Source organism: Candoia aspera, chromosome 3 (genome assembly GCF_035149785.1).
Source record: "Candoia aspera isolate rCanAsp1 chromosome 3, rCanAsp1.hap2, whole genome shotgun sequence".
Taxonomy (NCBI): domain Eukaryota; kingdom Metazoa; phylum Chordata; class Lepidosauria; order Squamata; family Boidae; genus Candoia; species Candoia aspera.
In genome coordinates, this window is record NC_086155.1 from 133,474,485 (window position 1) to 133,493,500 (window position 19,016).

At 39.8% G+C, this 19,016-nt stretch overlaps 1 protein-coding gene across 3 annotated transcripts in view; it reads right to left on the minus strand.

The window, feature by feature from the left end:
• Window positions 1-19,016, minus strand: part of DROSHA (drosha ribonuclease III) — a 101,019-nt gene that overhangs the window by 70,340 nt on the left and 11,663 nt on the right. For all 3 annotated transcript variants that reach the window (XM_063298775.1, XM_063298772.1, XM_063298774.1), the window contains 8 exons: window positions 16,086-16,237; window positions 12,031-12,111; window positions 11,242-11,328; window positions 11,057-11,143; window positions 8,722-8,793; window positions 7,391-7,472; window positions 3,838-3,912; window positions 1,755-1,924 (listed from right to left, as the gene is read on the minus strand). In XM_063298775.1, coding sequence (XP_063154845.1) covers window positions 1,755-1,924; window positions 3,838-3,912; window positions 7,391-7,472; window positions 8,722-8,793; window positions 11,057-11,143; window positions 11,242-11,328; window positions 12,031-12,111; window positions 16,086-16,237 — 806 coding nt within the window. The remainder of the gene's footprint in view (window positions 1-1,754; window positions 1,925-3,837; window positions 3,913-7,390; window positions 7,473-8,721; window positions 8,794-11,056; window positions 11,144-11,241; window positions 11,329-12,030; window positions 12,112-16,085; window positions 16,238-19,016) is intronic.

Below are 19,016 nucleotides of genomic sequence, written 5' to 3' on the forward strand. Positions count from 1 at the left end.
CTTTTGTGAGTTCTACAATACATGTTAAGGAGAACACAACAGGCAGAAGTATACATGTGACATGATTTTCTTGGCAGGCTTTTGGGAGACAGATGAAAAGTTCTGGAGCATGGAGGAGGGAGGGAGGAATTCAAGCAGATGTTGTTTTTTTTAAAACTCACTGCTTCGATTGCCGCTTTATTTTTTTTAATTTTCACGTTCTGAACTTCGCATTCCCTTGCCAGTGTACTGTATTTTATCCCATTGCTCTGTGCTTGTTTTATTGGCATTCAGCATATCAGGCAGAACTGGATGAAACTTAATGCATTTAAAACACACAAGAATACAGAGGCAGGCATATCAGAATGGACAATGTCATTGTTAGATTTCATGTAATCAACCACTAAATGGCAGTGAAAAGCATCTCTTTAGTCATTAACTTAGGCAAACCTTTGGAAAAGACCTCTGGGCTTGACCTTGACAAGCAGCTGCTGGATCAGGCCCCCTTTGGCTTCTATTGCATCTACTGCCATTACAGCTCTTCTGCTATTTAATCTAAGACACATTTTTCCTTGCTTTGGTTTTATGTAGGACTCAGTGGTAAAGAAAGACTCCTCCTTCAGCCCCAACATGCCTTAATACGAACTTGAGATTTGATCTATTTGCCCCTTTGGTCTTGCAGATGCTGCCGAATCACAACCTCCAGCAGACCCAGCCATCATGGCCAAGAGGAAGAGATGCTGGGAGTTGTAATTCAGTAACATCTGCAAGGCCACAGGTTCTGTATTCCTGACCTTACCTATTAACAGGACAATCCCATACATGACCCCCGGGAAATAACCCCACCAATCTTCTAGTATACCAAAAGACAACTGCAGCCTCTATCTGCAAGCTACATCTTCTCTTCTACTGTGCTATCATAGCCTGCAAATTGAGATCCCAAACCCTATTTCTTCCCACCTACCATGTTTAGAATGGAACATGCAGCCTGAAGTAGGGGGGGCACTACACTTGATGGTGCTGCTGTGTGTTATTCAGAAATCCTTTTTACCCCTGAACAAAACAGCAGAGTGATAGAGAAGGGGGCAGTCAGGCTTCTAAATGTTCATCCAATGGCATAATAAGAAACGAAAGGAAAATGGTTCCACAATTCTGCAATCATGAATGGAATAGCCCCCTAGTAAGAATCACAGTGGGACCTATTTCCAAGTGAACACTCTTTGCCATTTCCAGATAAAGGGAGAATTCCTAAGAAAGGAGATTCACAGCTGTGGTACCCAGTTATGGGATGCCTTCCTTGGAGATCTTAGCATGATACCTTCTTTGCAGTCCATACAGCACCAGCTAAAGACACTGGAGCTGTCCCAGATCTTTAAACACCAAATGCTTAAATCCACCTACTTTTACATCTGCAGTACCTTTTCTTGCCCTTAATTTCAGAATCTGTTAATTTTTAAAACTCTTTTGTTATTATATTGGTAGAGTTTTATTTTTTATGAGGCACCCAGGACACACCGTTTTGTGCCATGCTTGGGCCTGCAAAGGGTGCAACAGGGGATGCAATGATGTCATTGGAATGCTCAGCCCCATCCAGGATGGGGAATCTGGGGGCTGCAAATGGGGTACAGAGGGGCCACATATGTTTTGTAAGGCACACTTGGCCCAACCATCATGGATGCTGCTGTAATATATCATTAAAAACATACACATGCAAGTAGTTGTTGTAATGGCTAAAACTTAGTGTAATATTTTATTTCAAGAGAACATCTCAGTACCATGCCAGGGCTAGTCACTATCATCCCTTTGCATTCCTCGGCATATTTCTGCCACTCAAGCTCTTCCCACTGTAGCATATTGGCAATCTCTTCTTCTGGCACGAGTGGTTTATTGCATCGTAACAAATACAGGAGAATCTGATGCATTGACAGAACTTCCTTCCCGCCATCTTAAAAACAGAATTGGATAGATTGTCAAACCCTCTTATATTTTTAAAGGAAAGAAAGCATTTGAAAAACGCAACAGTTTCAGGGCAACTAAATTGCTCCAACAGAAAACTAAACAGTATCTTGTCTACATACCACATTATGCCATAAGCTACAACTGGTGGGGGCCATACATCACACTAAGTTATAAACCATACTCCGCAAATCATAATAGCTGGGATCAGCTAAAATTTTAAGCCAAAGCCAGACCAACCACATTTTGGCCTAGTGTGATGTACAAACCTAAATAATAAGCCAGAATATACTAAATGGCTACCATGCAATTATCTGAACTTGGTGTCATTCAATTTGGTGCTTGCACAAGATCAGCAGAAGTTCACAAGACACATGGAGGCTGCGTACAACCTGAACCAGCTGCGAATGACTAACTCCACTGTTATGCATTACACTAAAAGTTTAATGTGAATTATTTTGCATTTTTTAGTTTCACAAAGCAAAGACAAGGATCAGTCTAAGCATGATTTGGGGGATGGGGGCAGAATCCACACTAATTCATTTTAGGTCTTAGAATATGCAGCAGGAAGGGAAAAGGGGCTAGCTGTGTTTTTGTATCAACTTGGACTTTTGGCTTCAAGGCTGGTAGGACTGTTTGTGATACTGCATTGAGAAGTTGGCAACCCTCACTTATTTCACGAGCCTGAAGGTCTGCAATAAGCTGAATTTTAAACATATTTAAATTAAAACATTATTTTACTTAAATATTTATAAGCCACCAGTCTGGACCCAGTCACCTGAGGCAGTGCAATACATTCAAATATAAGCTACAGCAATAAAATACAATACAATTATATTAAAAAGTTGATTATCAAACCTTAACATTCAAAACAAAAAGCCCAAAATAATTACATCAAAGGTAATTCAGCCAGTAGAAGAAAAGGCACTTCCAGTGCTAGACAGAAATAATACAAATATCAGATCTTTAAAAGCAAAGCAAAATTTAAAAAAAAACAACTTCCAACCTTGGTGTAAACATGCACTGGCAAGAAATCTATGCATGGGAGACAAAAACAAACTCAAGGGAGATCCAGCTCATCTTCTCATTATTTGGGGAAAAGCTGTACTTCAGGGGAACTTCTGTATGATGAACACTCCATGGCTACTATTTCTAGAAGAAAATGTGCTTGCCAGCTGACAGGGATAATTCTGACACTCTATAGAGCAGCTTCCTAGGAAGATTCCATTGGCACAATGGAACAATTTGTGCTGCACATGTTCTCCATTACAGAGAAGTACATCTGACACAAAGGAAAGCTGTGCTAGTCCAACCAGAAGTGACCAGAAGCAAAAGCTTCTTATAGGTCAGAATCATTCCATTCCTTGTCACTTCCTGAAGAAACCAGGAACAAAAAACCAACCTCCAAAGTAGTTTATCAGAGGAGTGGCTGTCAGAAATCAGAGTTCAGACATTCCAGAAAGCTTCTGCTGCTCCTGAATAATAACCAAACATTCTCAACAAGTCCCAAATATGTTTAATCAGGGCAGTTAAAGAAACAAGTAACTCTAAACTTGGTTACTTTTAGGTCTGGTTAATTTTGCTTTTCTTACTGTTCCTGCTTATCATTCCATCTGAACCTTAGTAAGAAACCAAGCTTTGGGCATTGTACAAAAACAAGTATTATGGCTGATCATAGATACTAAATTATCTTAAGTATTGAAGCTCTTAAAATAAACCCTTAAGAACAGACACAGATTATACAGATTTAAATATGTGCCAAGGTGACAATTAAATGTCTGTATGGATTCTTCCGCACACATTCGCAATTTTGGAAGAGATACAGTCCAGACATAGGTTTCTATCCTCTCAGAGAGAAGTAGCTAAAAGGGTAGCTGTCACACTGGAACCAAATACACTTACCTGGGAGAAACCTTACGAAACGTGGCATGAAATGGAACCGAGGGCAAGAAGTATCACTGTTTTCTGATGAAGGACCTTGCATAACAAAATGAACAGTAATGTACTGTTTATTACAAGGTGTAATTACTGTAAGTGCATCGTTGGTACATTAGTAAAATTAAACAGCTTTTATGGAACTGAGTGTATTCTGCAAATACTCTACACAAGGAAATCATTTTACATCTTAAAGGTAAAGGTAAAGGTTTCCCTTGACATTAAGTCCAGTCGTGTCCGACTCTAGGGGGCGGTGCTCATCTCCGTTTCAAAGCCGAAGAGCCGGCGTTTGTCCGTAGACACTTCCGTGGTCATGTGGCCAGCATGACAGTCACAGAACGCCGTTACCTGCCCGCCAAAGCGGTACCTATTAATCTACTCACATTTGCATGTTTTCGAACTACTAGGTTGGCAGGAGCTGGGACTAGCAACGGGAGCTCACCCCGTCATGCGGATTCGAACCGCCGACCTTCCGATCGGCAAGCTCAGCAGCTCAGTGGTTTAACCTGCAGTTATTTGGTGGACTTTTTTTAAAAAGCAAGTTTTTAGCACCTTGCTCTGGAAACGATGGGGAACACATGACTTTCCAAACATCATTAGATGAAAGACCTCATCCTAAGTGGCCCTGCTGGCTAGGACCTATGGGAATTAGAGTCCAAGAGCATCTGGAGAGCCACAGGTTCTCTATTTAAAGTACAGTTAAGCAAAATTAATCAAATGTGTTTGATTCCTTCTATTAGCAGAGATCCCAGCATTTCCCATAAAACATAATTTCGACTACCATGGAACAGAATGTGAGCTGTGCTGCTGCAGAATTCATTCTTCCCGTACGTACAAGGTACACTCCCTTACTGAAGATCTACTGACTGAAGAAACATACAGTAGGATCTGGCTTTGTCAGTAGTACACCAGGTATGCCACCAAAATTCATGGTGGGTTCCACCACTAGAGACGTGTTCATGGAACTGTTCCACCGGTGAAAATTTGCCAGTACAACCCAAGATATGGGATACATTTCTAGGGACAATGAATTTACTGGCTGTCTCTGAGCTTAGGCAATACATGGGTGTTGTCACTGGTACAATTCTGACTGGTTGCCACTGGAGGCTGTTCCCAGAACTCTGGATCCATACATCATTTTTACAGTTTTACAGTTTTCTTCCTGAGCATTTTCCTCCTCTTGGGTGGGAGATACATATAGGATTGGCATAATATAATATGAGAACAGGATTGTTCTGTCAGAACAGGGATGAATGACTTGTATTAAAATTGGGCAATCATGTATCAGTATTAAAGACCAGTATACTGTCACTATCATATAATGCCAACTATTCTATAATGCCATAATAGAATGACACTGTTCTATGCCATGTATTTGTGTGAGTGGAAATGGGTGAAAAGCAGTACATGAGACCCACTCAGACTGGGCTGCAGAGGTAGAAATGTTTGCTCAGATAGGTTACAGTTTGTGGAGCATGGGGACAAGTATCAGAATGAAGACTGAAGAAAACCTAGCAAGTGATGTTTCTCACAACAGAATTATACTTCCCCAAACAAGAGATGGTTTTCATGTGCACTGAATAAGGGAATGGCATTCTGATGGAAAAGTACCAGGTGGGGTAAGAAAAGTGCAAAGATGGGACAGGCCAAGCTTTGACAGACTGGATAAGCCTTGCTGAAAGATATAATAATATAGATGAGATCTATAGTCTTTTGGAGCCATCACACACAACAAGATACCATGCATGGTAGGCATCCCCCTTCGTTTCTTCTAGAACTCAAAGCTTGCCTGGCCCGTTAGGGTTTCCACTGGGTAAGTACACACTGGTGTGTGAATGTGGATCTTTTAGTGCAGGAAGCAAACTATAAAAGGAATGAACTTGCATTTGTTTCTATGTGTCTGAGTCTATGGATAAAAAGAGAATAAGCAGTACTGGAGCTGCTTGTTGGCCCTTGATGTGATAGAACTGGCATAGTCAGCAGGATCCAAGACTAGGTACTAGAACAAATTAAAGAGGGAAGGTAATGGGGACCTATGCATATCCTGCAAAAGCTGAACTCAAACAAGAGTCCAAACAACATCTTGGAAGAAAGCTTATGTGATTTACTGTATTGCACGAGAGCCATGAGCTTCTTCCATTCTTAAATCCAGCAGAGCTAAGGTTTTTGTTTAATAGGAGAACTCAGAACATACAACTGCTTGAGCTCAGAATTACAGTGAACAACAAGCACCTGCCACAAAAGCCTGCCGTGTGCAATGTTATAATAGCTATGTAGTATGTAGAATGTTGTAATGTACCAACTATGCCTCCTTTCAAATGGGTCTTCTCCATTTATGTCCATCCCCTGACACAAACTAGGCATTCTGTGACCACTGAACATTTTTCTTCCTCCTCCTGCAAACTTTGAATTCCTTGACTATACTTATATCTCCTTCTAGTTTCTCAGCATATATTAGACAGCAGCTATACATGTTCGAAAACATGCAAATGTGAGTAGATCAATAGGTACCGCTTCGGCGGGAAGGTAACGGCGTTCCGAGTCGTCATGCTGGCCACATGACCCGGAAATGTCTATGACAACGCCGGCTCCAAGGCTTAGAAACGGAGATGAGCACCGCCCCCTAGAGTCGGACACGACTGGACTTTACGTCAAGGGAAACCTTTACCTTTACTTTATACAATATCTAGTAGGCTCAAGGTTGGATATCTCCTTTCCTTAAATATTCTGAATTAATTGATTACCTCCTAACTAATCACTATACAATTTACATTGCATATGTAAACTATACAATGACTGAATAAGACCACAGCCAACTGGATTTAATTCTGTTTGGTAGCTCTGTGAAATTGTTTTATAGTGTGTTTTATATTGAAATTTTATTATATATTTATTGTTTTATATTGTAAACCACCCAGAGTCCCTCTGGTCGGAGGAGATGGGCAGTGACAAATTTGATTGATAGATAAATAAATAAATAAATAAATGTGATATAAGACCCTGACTTTTGCTTTCCAACGTGCATCCTTCTCTTCTTTCATTAGAAGAATCTATAGTCAGATGGGGCAGGGATTCTAGCATGCATCAAGAGAGAATCTACCAGCATATTAGTACAGCAAATATATAGCAAACTATACAGCAAACTAGAGATCCTAGACTTAGTCCAAGCAAACCAGAGTTAGCCATTAAATTTGAACCAATGTGCTATAACTTAATTCTGATCTAAAGAAATGGGAAGGCAGGGGAAAGAACCCAAAACACACTGCCAGTCTTCTAAAACTCTTCAAATGGATCAATACAGTGAGCCTATAGGAGGATTATGTCTTTAGACCTAACCCCAGCCTGCTCCTTTTATTTTTGAAAAAGAGAAGGCCCAAAACCTACAATATGTCTACAATCAGCAGAACATTCTGATACCGCCAGAAGCAGGATTTTTTAAAAAGTGTCTAAATACCCAGAGGAAATTTCATTTCATATCTGCAATGTCTCCCATAAATATACTTTCAAGTGTGATAGTTACCAATCAGATTCCAATCGTATAGTTCTAAAATATCTTTGAAGAGGTAAGAAGAGAAGAGTTCCAGCCCTCGGACACAAAAGTTCTGGGGGGAAAAGAAGCAGTCAAGACAAGGCCATACAATAAACATCTAAGGACTGCATTAACTTCCATCACAAAGAGTTTGAGTTTTGGGGAAAAAACATACATTTATAAGCAAACCAAGCTTAAATTACATCTTATAAAGTAAAAGCTATTAAAAGTAAGTTTTACATAGAGTTCAGTTTCTCCAAGTGTTTGCTTTTTTCCCCAAACAAAAAGAACTGTGTTATTGTTGTTTTTCCCCACTGTTTTAATTTCCAGACTTTTTCAGTAGAAACACGGAAGCCTAGAGTTCTTTTAAAGCATCCTAGAGACTTTTATACCAAAAGTCCAAAGCCAGGCTAAATCCAGATATAAGCTCTATATACGAACAAATGAGATATTGTTTGTAGTGGTGTAACAAGACATTTCCCTGATCACCTCCAATCCAAATTGGAATTGCTTATCTTATGAATAAGTGGGAAACAAATAATTTAAACACTCATACTCTAGTTTGGAGAGAAATAAATTTGACTGTTGAAGAGGTGAGAAATGGGAGGAGGAAAAACAGAATGGAGGATCTCAGAAGAGGACCAATATTTAGCTTTCTAAATAGGAGCTTCCTCTCTGAAAATATTTATTTCAGGCCCCAACTGATAGGTAAAATCATTATATGCAATTCCAATTCTCTTTTCATAGGCTGTTTTTGTTTCACCAAAACTAGCTGCTAATGCTGTCCTTTGAAAGACCCTTCTTATGCTGAAAAGTTGACCTCTACCCCCATAGCTACCCAGAGTCCCCCCCGTAGGGGTGAGATGTGCGGTGAATAAATTTGTAAGATAAAATAAAATAAAATAAAATAAAATAAAATAAAATAAAATAAAATAAAATAAAATAAAATAAAATAAAATAAAATAAAATAAAATAAATATGTATACCTTTTTTTTTGTAACAGAGGTAAAATAATGTGAATGTTTTTTTCCCACCCAAGGAAAAGTTTCAGAAATACTAATACTTTACTCAGCTGAGGTTACAGGCCTACTGTTATGGGACGGCTTACGCTTAATTTGTTTTAAGCCGTGCATTGTTGTATTGCTATATTGATATTCCAGAATCATAGATGTTGTTATTCTAAAACAGTGTATCTTTAATTACAAGCGCCCATCCAGGCATACAATATGTTCCACTTCAGAATATGCATGAATCAAAATCTAAAATATCTCGGTGCATTGCAAACCAAACAGATGTCTTGAATAATCACTCTCGTAACTTACTTCAGGCATCATCTCCTCAATGAAATGAATTGTATAATCAATGTTAAATCTGATTACTTTACACAGAGGAATCTAGAAAGAGACAAAGAAACATGGAACTTTTAAGGAGCAGTGCAATCAACACTCTTAAGAGCATTTGCTGTCTCCTGATCAAATAAAATGGTGTTGCATATGTAAAATAAAGTTTGTGATGACCATCTGGCAAATGGTATCAAAAGCAGGAAGGGTAATGACACGATCAAACACTGCCATCTACTGGAAATTTAAAGCAGATGCACCAAAGCAATTGAAAGAAAACAAGTATGCATACATACACACATGCACTGCAGAGAGAACACCTACACTGCAGTGGGAATACAGGAAAGCTATTCACAGAATTTATGATATTTCAAATCCATCAAATAATTTATACCTTTAGAATTTGAGATGTAAATACAATTACAGAATACAGATCATTAATAATAATAATACTGGTGAGCATTTGCTAGTAAAGAAATACTAACATGTTTTATTACATAGTACTTACTTTAAAAGCTTCACATCAGCATTCTGATCCTACTATTACACAAATAGTACTGTGGCTAATCCAGTGGTCACCCCAAGGCAGGAGTTCCCAAATGTTATGTTCCTGAGATCCCTAAAATACGAAAGAAGATTCTGTGCCCACCAGTGAATAAAACTAATGCTTATATTGAGGTTAGGAATGGGCAAGAAAGAAATAGACCACCTACTTTAAATACCATAATTACATTTTAATCTATATTTCATAGAGGTTCACCAACTTGTACAAGCAAAACAAAGAGCAAAGACCAGAGCAAGTTTTGACAGTCAAAACTCACTCTGCTTTGGCTGAGCAAGCCTGCAGTCAGTGTACAGGGCAAGGTTTGACAGCTTGTAAATCCCTTGCAGGGCTGGTGGTGGAACAGGACGGAACATCCCAGCTGAGGACATGCTGAGAAACCCTGCTGCAAGGTATCAGCTGAACTAAGATTTGACCAGGGTCTTACCATTCACAGTTCATGTTCTTCAAACATAGCAGAAAACCAGCTCACGTGGTTTAATTACAAAGGGTCAACAATCCTTGGCCACCATTTCACATAGGCTACAGCTTACCAACAGAAAATGATCTCAGAAGGCACTCAGAAGCTAGCTCAGTCTGGGAAAACTTATGCCTTTTAGTAACATGTGTTTGCCTGAAAAGTTGGTACCAGATTCTTTCCGACTCTTCTCTGTTGCAGAACTCTTTGGCTTCAGAAGTGCAATTTTGGCCAAGAATTGTTATTGGTTTTATATGATCTGCCAGAATACCTTGGATGAGTAATAGTTTAACTGATACTTCCAATAATGACAACAACAGGAGGAGGAGAAACAATCAGTATACTGCAGGGGATGCTGGGTTATGTTCCTCTGCCATCAATCCGTTTACATAGCCTGTGTTAAGCCTCATGAGCATAAAAGAGAATTGAGAAGAAGATGCTAAATGAGCTGAGTGCTCTCTCTTGCAAATGAACAGATGAATGTTTTACCAAAGGTTATCTTTCTTCAGAGAGAATCCTAATAAGGCTGTAGAGAAGTTTGCATCCCAGAACCAAAATTTTCCTCTCTACAGAATATATACTTCTGTGTAAAAAAACCCTGTTTACGTGTTTAGAAATGCACCATTTCATAAAATAAAGTGGTAAACAAAACAGCTATATGGAATACAGGCCAAAGTGAGAAACTCAAATGAATCCAAGGGAGATTGGAAATCACTCTTATGATTAACTTTGGGGAAGTATTGGCTTTCTCCCTCCAGCCACCTTACACATTTCAATTGGGCAGTAACTTGAGAAGTAATAGAACAGAAGTAAATAGCTGCATTATACAAAGCTGTATTATTAAGGTCTCTTTATTCCAAAATGATTTATTCTGCTGGGCAGCGGTTCTCCAGTCCCACAGAAAATTTTCTCTGGAGGGTTGTTCCAGTAAAAGCCCTGAAGAGATGGTGGGGAATTAATTGGGCTGTGCAGGCTTAGAAAATAATTTGGAAGATGTGCTTTGGACCTTACTCTGTTATTCATTAAAGCAGCCCAACTTTTTTCAGACCCTGCATGAGCCTATAAACAAAGATTCCATTACTTTAAGAACCCACTCATTCAAAGTAATACAGGTCTTAAAACGCTGTCATCTTTTTTTCAGGCTAACGCACAAGGTCCAAAGCATTCCTTTCGAGACACTTCGGAAGCATGCATAGCCCTAGGAATTAAGCTGAGCCTTATGTTTACATGTTTGTATGCTGGGGCAGACATGTAAACACTGCAGGAAACAATCAGAATATAAACGAAAGCGTACTTACATTTGTGAGTGGAGCATGGGAAAACATGGAAAATCCCTCAAAAATGTATTCGTGGTCATCATACTCTATGACGGTGGGTCTGTCTGTCTAAACAAATAAAATCAAAAGCTGGGGAGAGGTGCCCTGGGAGATTTCAAATGAAAAAGCCAGCTTTGTCGGCTGCCACTGTGCCACAGATCACTTACTAAGAAGTTGGTAGGAGGTGACACCGTAATGCGGTAGTGGAACAATCTTCCAGCATTGTTGGTCATAGGACGACAGGGTTTAATGGGCTTTAAGGAGAGAAGAATATAGGAAGAAGTGATGAAGGAAACTTAATCCCCACAAGAGGAGTAGAAAAACCCTGCTTGCTCTAAACCAGTCTTCTTAATTTGGATCCTTTCAAATATCTGGATTCTCTGAATCCCCAGCCATTGCTGAGGATTGCTGACATCTACACATCTAGAGGGCATCCAGGCTGGGAAAGGCTGCTCTACAGGGCCCCCAGTGTGAGTGGCTGAACTGAAGCAGAACATTAAAAAGATCTAAGTAGAGATTAATGCACTGACTCAGCTCTTCCCACCCGAAGCAAGTGGCTATGCAAGTAAGGCATAATCAGAATTGCACATCTGGTCAGCTCCAAGCTAATGAAGGCTGAACCAGCCTATCATTCTCTGCCGGGTATGTTTTCTTCATGCAGGTTGCCTTCAAGGTATCATTGTCCTCCTCCTAGCCACAGCCTTCCAAATATGGCTAAAACATTCCAGCAGCCCCAGAAAATAATAATAAAATAATAATCATCTATTAAAACTTGTATGCCACCTGACTCTCAACGAATATGGCCAATGGTGAGAAATGCTGAGAGCTACAGCTCTCCACGTCTACGCGAATGGAAAACAAAGCACAGTTTCGTTTAATCCAATCTGGCAGATCCATTTGTAGCAAGCCATGCCCATAAGTAATTCTTCTCCACTGAGAAACTAAAACCCAGTTACCTCTTCTCCAGGATAAATTCCATGTCTTATTCCGGTCCTCCTGGCCTTGGCACTGCATTTGCAAAGAGGCCCATCATTCATCTGATTTAGAAGAAAAAGGGCTAAAGTTATACTGAGTTGAACTGATTAAAAAGATTAATATTTAAATGTAGTGGGCAAACATTCAGATCCCAAGGGCCACACTTCTTTTAAAATAATGTTTTCAGTGGCTGCACAGACCAGGGGCGACACTCTAATGCAGTGTTTCTCAACCTTGGCAACTGTAAGATGTGCGGACTTCAACGCCCAGAATTCCCCAGCCAGGCTGGGGAATTCTGGGCATTGAAGTCCACACATCTTACAGTTGCCAAGGTTGAGAAACACTGCTCTAATGACATAACTGGAGAGATGTAATTATATAACCTCATTTTTCCTTCCCCCCCCCCCTTTTAACAGGGAAGCTTCTAGATACAGTAAGCCCACTCAGAACTTAATCATCCATTTATTCCTGTTTTCTTTTGTTCCCCACCAAAATCAGGATGAAATCACATTGCTGTTGTTATGTAAACTGCAACAAAGACCGATAAAACAATAATGAGGCTGAAAGGTGATCCACTTAAGGAAGATTACCATATCTGGGCTGCAGAAGTCCAGAAGACAACTAGGTGGCAGCAGAAGGAAAGAATCTTCCTGCAACTTTTTGCTGCCATCAATCGTCTGGATTTCTGCTGCTCAGACAAGGTAGCCCTAATTTGGAAATGTAAGGCAATGCACAAAGTAGAGCCAATGCAGCTATTTATTTGAACACCGCTGAACAACACTGTTATTCACCAAACTAAACATTAAAAAAAAACACACATATGGATGATAGTATTTCCCAAACTCTGTCCATTTTAAAATTCATAAATGGAACTGGTTAGAATGATACCCATCATCTCTATTTTTCGGGGGGAGGGGGGTTTATTGAATGCTTACAATCTCATTCTAGCCTAGGCTTCTTGTCAGTATAGTAACTTTGCATCTAAAATGAGGTTTTACATTAGAAAACATTCCCAACTGAATTCCGAAGAGTTTTAATCTGCAGATGATAACATTACAGGCTTTTTTCTGAAAGGTCCGGTTATTAGCCTCTCTAATGAAAAATACTAAAAGCCAAGTCAGAGTATCATTCTATTTAGTTCAGGGCTGGGCTAATGGGGGCACCAGGGATACTTGTTAAGCCCTTTTTGCCATACCTGGAGCTCCTCTGGACCACAATTGCCCAAAATACAGTAGACAATATGGTGTGTCCCACCTTTTTAAGGAAGGAAACACATGATAATTATAAGCTAAACACTAATTGAAGCCTCTAAGCTTTTCTTTCAGGAAAAAAAATGATTTCTCTTCCAAAATCTGTTTTGTCTGCACAGAATTCATCATCTTCCTTATTCAGAATTTAAAGTGCACTACGACACACTTGCAGCCCCTGCTAGCAACAGCTTGATGATCCACAAGGCAACAATATTATGGAAAGAAAAAGATGGTCAAAGGAGAAGATGATTCTTATGAAGACAGAGGTAGAAGCTAGTGTTTTTGGATAAAGCTTAGTATTTGTTCTCTGGACACATTTCACGTTCCTGTACCTTCAACACTACAAGAACACAGGCAAAATTAGAACAAAATACAGTGTTCAAAATTAAACTGGGCCTATTGAATACCATCTTTCAAGCTTCATTCAGAGTAATTTAGAATATGCTTTCAGGATGGGAAAAAAGAAGTATGTGAGTAAGTTGCAAAAATTGCTGCTTTTACATCAGAAAAGTAAGCAAGTCTATGATTTCTCCTCAATACAAGTGGCTGACCTTTCCAACTTCGTCCGTATAGACATAACCCTATTATTTGCAAAGCTGGGTTTAGGACACACAAGCAATATGCCAGCAATTTTAAGTGATTTCCATCCTAAGATTTGTTTGTTTTAAATTAAGTGAAAGCAATATGCAATACACCAGGATGCCTTGATACATGGATACAACCAAATGAAAAAGGATAGCTAACACAATTTACTTTATTAGCTCTTGTTTGCTGACAACCTTTGCATTCTTTAGATTAGTGCAGCTTTAAACACCTTGGGGTTTTAAGGTAAATGGCCTTGTCTTAATTTGTTTTCAGAGCAGTCAAAGCCAGCTTCCATTTAGATTTAATGACTAATGGGGGAAAAATGGATATTGGAAGAAAACAGACAGAGGAGAAAAAGAAAGAAATGGAAGAAACTAGAAAAGGAAGTCACTGTTGTCATACTTTGAACCTGTGAACAACTGGACATAAACTGTAAGGAAACATTCAAACTTGCAGAAAGATGCTACTCTTAACTTTCAACTCTGTACCATGTAGAGCAGGGAGTTTTAAACTGAGGTCCATGGATCCCTTGGGGACCTGTGGATATATTTCAGAGGTCTGTGAACTTGGGAAAAACATAACAACTTTATTTTCACTAACCTTTAACTGAAATTTAGTGTTTAATTTAATAATGAATAAATGCAGCATAAAAAGTAATTTATGCCTGGAGACTCCAAAAAAGCTTGTTAACTTCAATCAATCTCAGAATCTAAAATTATTATACCCTAAAAATATGAAATGCAAATACATTTGGTAGGTGAAGCACATTTTTCTTCAAAAGCATGATTGATAATGGTCATTGGAGTTTGCATTTCAAAGGTTCTTTTGTAGCTAAATATCCACACAAGCCACTAATATTTTGATAACTGAATTTAAGTGTAACTGGTTTCCTTTGTAATACAGTCTGTATCTGTGCATTTCATTTTATGCATTTAAATATATTTTTCTAAGAAGGGGCCCATGGCACAAAAAGGTTAAGAACCCTTGATGCGCAGATTGGGTTCTCTTCTGTTCACTCACAGATTCATTGAAATATGCAATTTGACTGCAGTGCCCAAATTTTTGCATGCAGCTATAGGTCAATCTCCCAACAAAATGAATGGAAAATGAGCATAAGGAAAGAGAACGTAATCCAAAATACTCCTAAAAACTACTGAACCTACTAGTTGGCTAGCTTTTGCTGTAAAACTTGCTTGTAACTGTTCATCTTTGACATTTGCCCCATTCTTAACTAATAACAACTTTCCACTGGCAATCATATCTAATACTTGAACTTGTTCAGTCCTTTGGCCTTCACTTCTAATTACAAATAGTCCTCGAGTTACAACCACTCATTCAGCGACTGTTCAAAATTACAACAGCGCTGAACAAGGGGGACTTGCAACTGGTCCACAAAGTTGAGGCAGTCACAGTGTCCCCATAGCCATGTGATCACGATCCAGGTGCTCAGGCGCCCCACTCACAATTACAACATTGCAATGAGCCACAATCATGTGATTGCCGTTTGCAACTTTCTCTGCTGGCTTCCCACAAGCAGTCAATGGGGATGCCGGTAGGGAAGGTTGCAAGTTGCTCCTGTAAATCCCTCCCAGTGCTTTTTTTTCCTGAGGAGCTCCACCACAGAGTACGAGATCCCAAGGAGATGCCTTTTGAAAGACTACTTGCTTTACTGAAACCTACTGTAGAAAGCAGGCAGTTTTTTAAACAAACCAACCATAAACCAGGCTGAAGGCTGAATTTGTACAGAGTGGTCAATTTATCAGGCCAGCAGCATCTGTAATACTTAATAGTGCTCCAGCTGGGTAACTGGGACAACCCACCCAGGTTCAAACTGCAGGTGGGAGCATATGAGACTTAGTATAGAAACAAACAAAAATCTTCCAGTAAGAAAGCAAGTATATCATGGAGAAGACTAGATTAGAATACTTATTCTGGACATCTAGTTATCTTTCTTATTCTCTTTATGGAGGGATGGAGTGGGGCTTTTTGGGGGAGGGAAGGGAACTTTTATCTTGAGAGCTCCCCCCCGCCCCCAGTGATGTACTGTTATCTTGATAGGGACCCACCTGAGCAAAAAGCTTGGAGCTACTGAAACCAATGCAGCAAATGAGCCACTCCTAAAATAAGTCTCATGCCTTGGGGCTTGAGAGGTGAGCCAGCCCAGCATACAGCCTCGGGCTCCCTTTCTCAAGGGGGAGTACCTGTCCAGGATCATTGTACCACAGCTCCTCATGCAGACGATCAGGGTGGGCCTTCTTCCGCTTAATTTCAGCAATGACATCAAAGACCTCTGAATCGGAACTGCTGGAGCAGCTGTCATCTTCTGAATCACAATCAGAATCACTGGAGCTCCCTGTGATCAAAAGGCAACAAAACCGGAGATGAAGAAAATTACCTACTCATTTGTGCCTTAGAAAGTCTTCCATGAACCAGTGGTCAACCAATGGCCTTTTGTTCCAGAGGCAGAAGGAAACGGAGAGACATAGAAGAGGCACTCGACTAATTTTTTCTTTGAACCAACACAACTCACTGACTTTATTTATTTATTTATTAAATTTGGGTGCCATCTGACTCTGGGCAGCTCACAATATCAAACAAAAAACAAAGTAAAAACAAAGTAAGATATAAAGAACCAAGATGGCATCCAACCACTTAATGAAGAACTTGTATAAAAATTCATCCACTAAGGGGTCCCATCCTCCTTAACCCAAGGACAATAGCCCTAAGGGTGGGAGTCACATAGATTTCAGGGAGAATTTCATTCCAGAGGAATGACAGAGAATGCATACCACTTGGGTCCCAATAAATAACATTGATAAGTGCACCAACTCTGCCAGCTTTTACCAGCTGGCAGAAACCGTGGGAGATAGGTGGTCCCTCATATAACCATATACGGCTTTATAGATGATAGACAGCACCCTGAATCGCACCTGGAAGCATACTGGCAACCAGTGCAGCTCATAAAGCAGAGGTGTCACATGCCCCCACCACTGCATTCTGAACCAGCTGAAACCTCCATGGCCTTCAAGGGCAGCTCCATGTAGAACGCACTGCAACAGTTGAGTAGTGAGGTGATGAAGGCATGAGTGACTATCTAAACAGCCTCCTAATCCAGGAAGGGGCACAACCAGCATAGAAGAAGGAATTGTGCAAAGGCCTTCTTAGCCACAGATGCCACCTGCTCTTCCAACAGGAACTCTGAATCCAAGAAGACTGCAGATTGCACACCATTCTTGAATATGGAAGTGCAATGAAGATTCCACAACTAAAGACGGAAAACCCCTGGATATGGGGGCTCTAATACCCACAGCCACTCAGTTTGGTAGGATTAAGTTGAAGCTGGTTTCTCCCCATCCAGACCCACACAGCCTCCAAGCTCTGGGACAGGACATCAGCTGCGTATCTTGGCCAGCTCAGGGTCAAAAGATATAATTGGATATCATCAATATATGTATAATATATCAATATTATCAGTATATTGATAATACCAAAGCCCAAACTGGCAGATGACCTCACCCAGCAGTTTCACACATATGTTAAACAGGCTTCTATTAAATGAAGCAGACATTGTTCCAAAGGCCAAGCCAAAATGTATCAAAAATAAAGCAGAATTGAGTTGTACTTTCTTTGTTCTTGGTAGCCTCTCTTAAAATAGACAGATCATCATACGACTCATTCACATTTGCTCATGGTCAGTATCAATCATTTCTTTCATCCAGCTTTTCATAAAACTGCCCTGACATGTAGAGAATGGACTAAATGGAATGGATAAAAGAAAAGAAAGAAATTATAGCTGGAATTATAAACCAGAAAGTTAGTGTGGGATTAAAATTCTTTTTAATGATTCTGCAAAAAAACAGTTTGAGTCATACTACAAATGTTTCTTAATCAATTTAACTATGGGGAAAAAATTCAGAAAGAACTGCTGCAATAACATGGATATTGACTTGAAATGAACTTTTTCTAAAAATTGCAAGTACTAATTTGTCACGACAAATATGTGACAAGTCTTATTAAAGTTTAGTGCAAGACAAAATACAATAAAAACTTTGGTATTATATGATAGGGAGAAGAAGAGATAATTATCTATCTTAAAGTATATTGTACAAACTCTATTAACTGGATTAGTGGCTGAGAATTTGAACCTAACTGTTGTAGTTCTTAATTTGAATATTTTTAAAAGGTAAAAGGTCCACTATAAAAAATGTTATCAAAATGCAAATGAAAGTATTATTCTTTGATATGGATCTGTGGTAAAGAATAATCTCACTACTGTAACTAATAAGATTTTGGAGCAGGTTGCTCATGTTTACAACTCCCAATGGTAATGTCTAAAAATGGGAACAGAAAACCTGTGGCCCTCCACGTAAAGGTGAGGTGACACGAAAAAGAAGAAAAGAAATGATTGCATAAAGAGAGAGTACAATCCTGCCATGATTGTGGCATTACCTGTTCATTATTGGCTCTGATTCTGCCCATCCCTGGAACACGACCCTCAACAAATTACTCCAGAAGGAATACAAACCTTAATAGGTAAAAAAAATTCAACCATCTATAGCCCAAAGATAACACCTTGTGTGGCACAGAATGGTAGGTGGCAGTATTGCAACCAAAACTCTCCCCGCAACCCAAGTTCAATCCCAGCAGAAGCTGGATTCTCTCTTGGGTAGCCAGCTCAGGTCAACTCAGCCTTCCATCCTTCTGAGGTCAGTAAAATGAGCACCCAGCTTGCTGGGGAAGGTGACGACTGGGGAAGGCAATGGCGAACCACCCCGCTATAGTCTGCCAAGAAAACGTCGCGAAAGTGGCATCCCCCCAAAGGATCAGACATGACTCGGTGCTTGCGCAGGGGACCTTTCACCTTTCATAGCCCAAAGGTATTGGCTCTACCTCATCTTCAAAACATGATATCTCCTTGCTTTCCAAAGGAACAGTCACAACCACCTGAAGACAATGCCAAAGGGTCTCTCATGAGAAAAATAATCCAAAATTCATTCTAGTCTTCTTGGGCATCACAGAAAATACAGATAACGATGACAGTCTTTCTTGCCTTATTCCAGCTTCCCAAGGCAGAGAAATGGTTGAAGAAATGGATATTTAATAGAGGGTTGGAGGGCAAAAAGAAAGTCCTC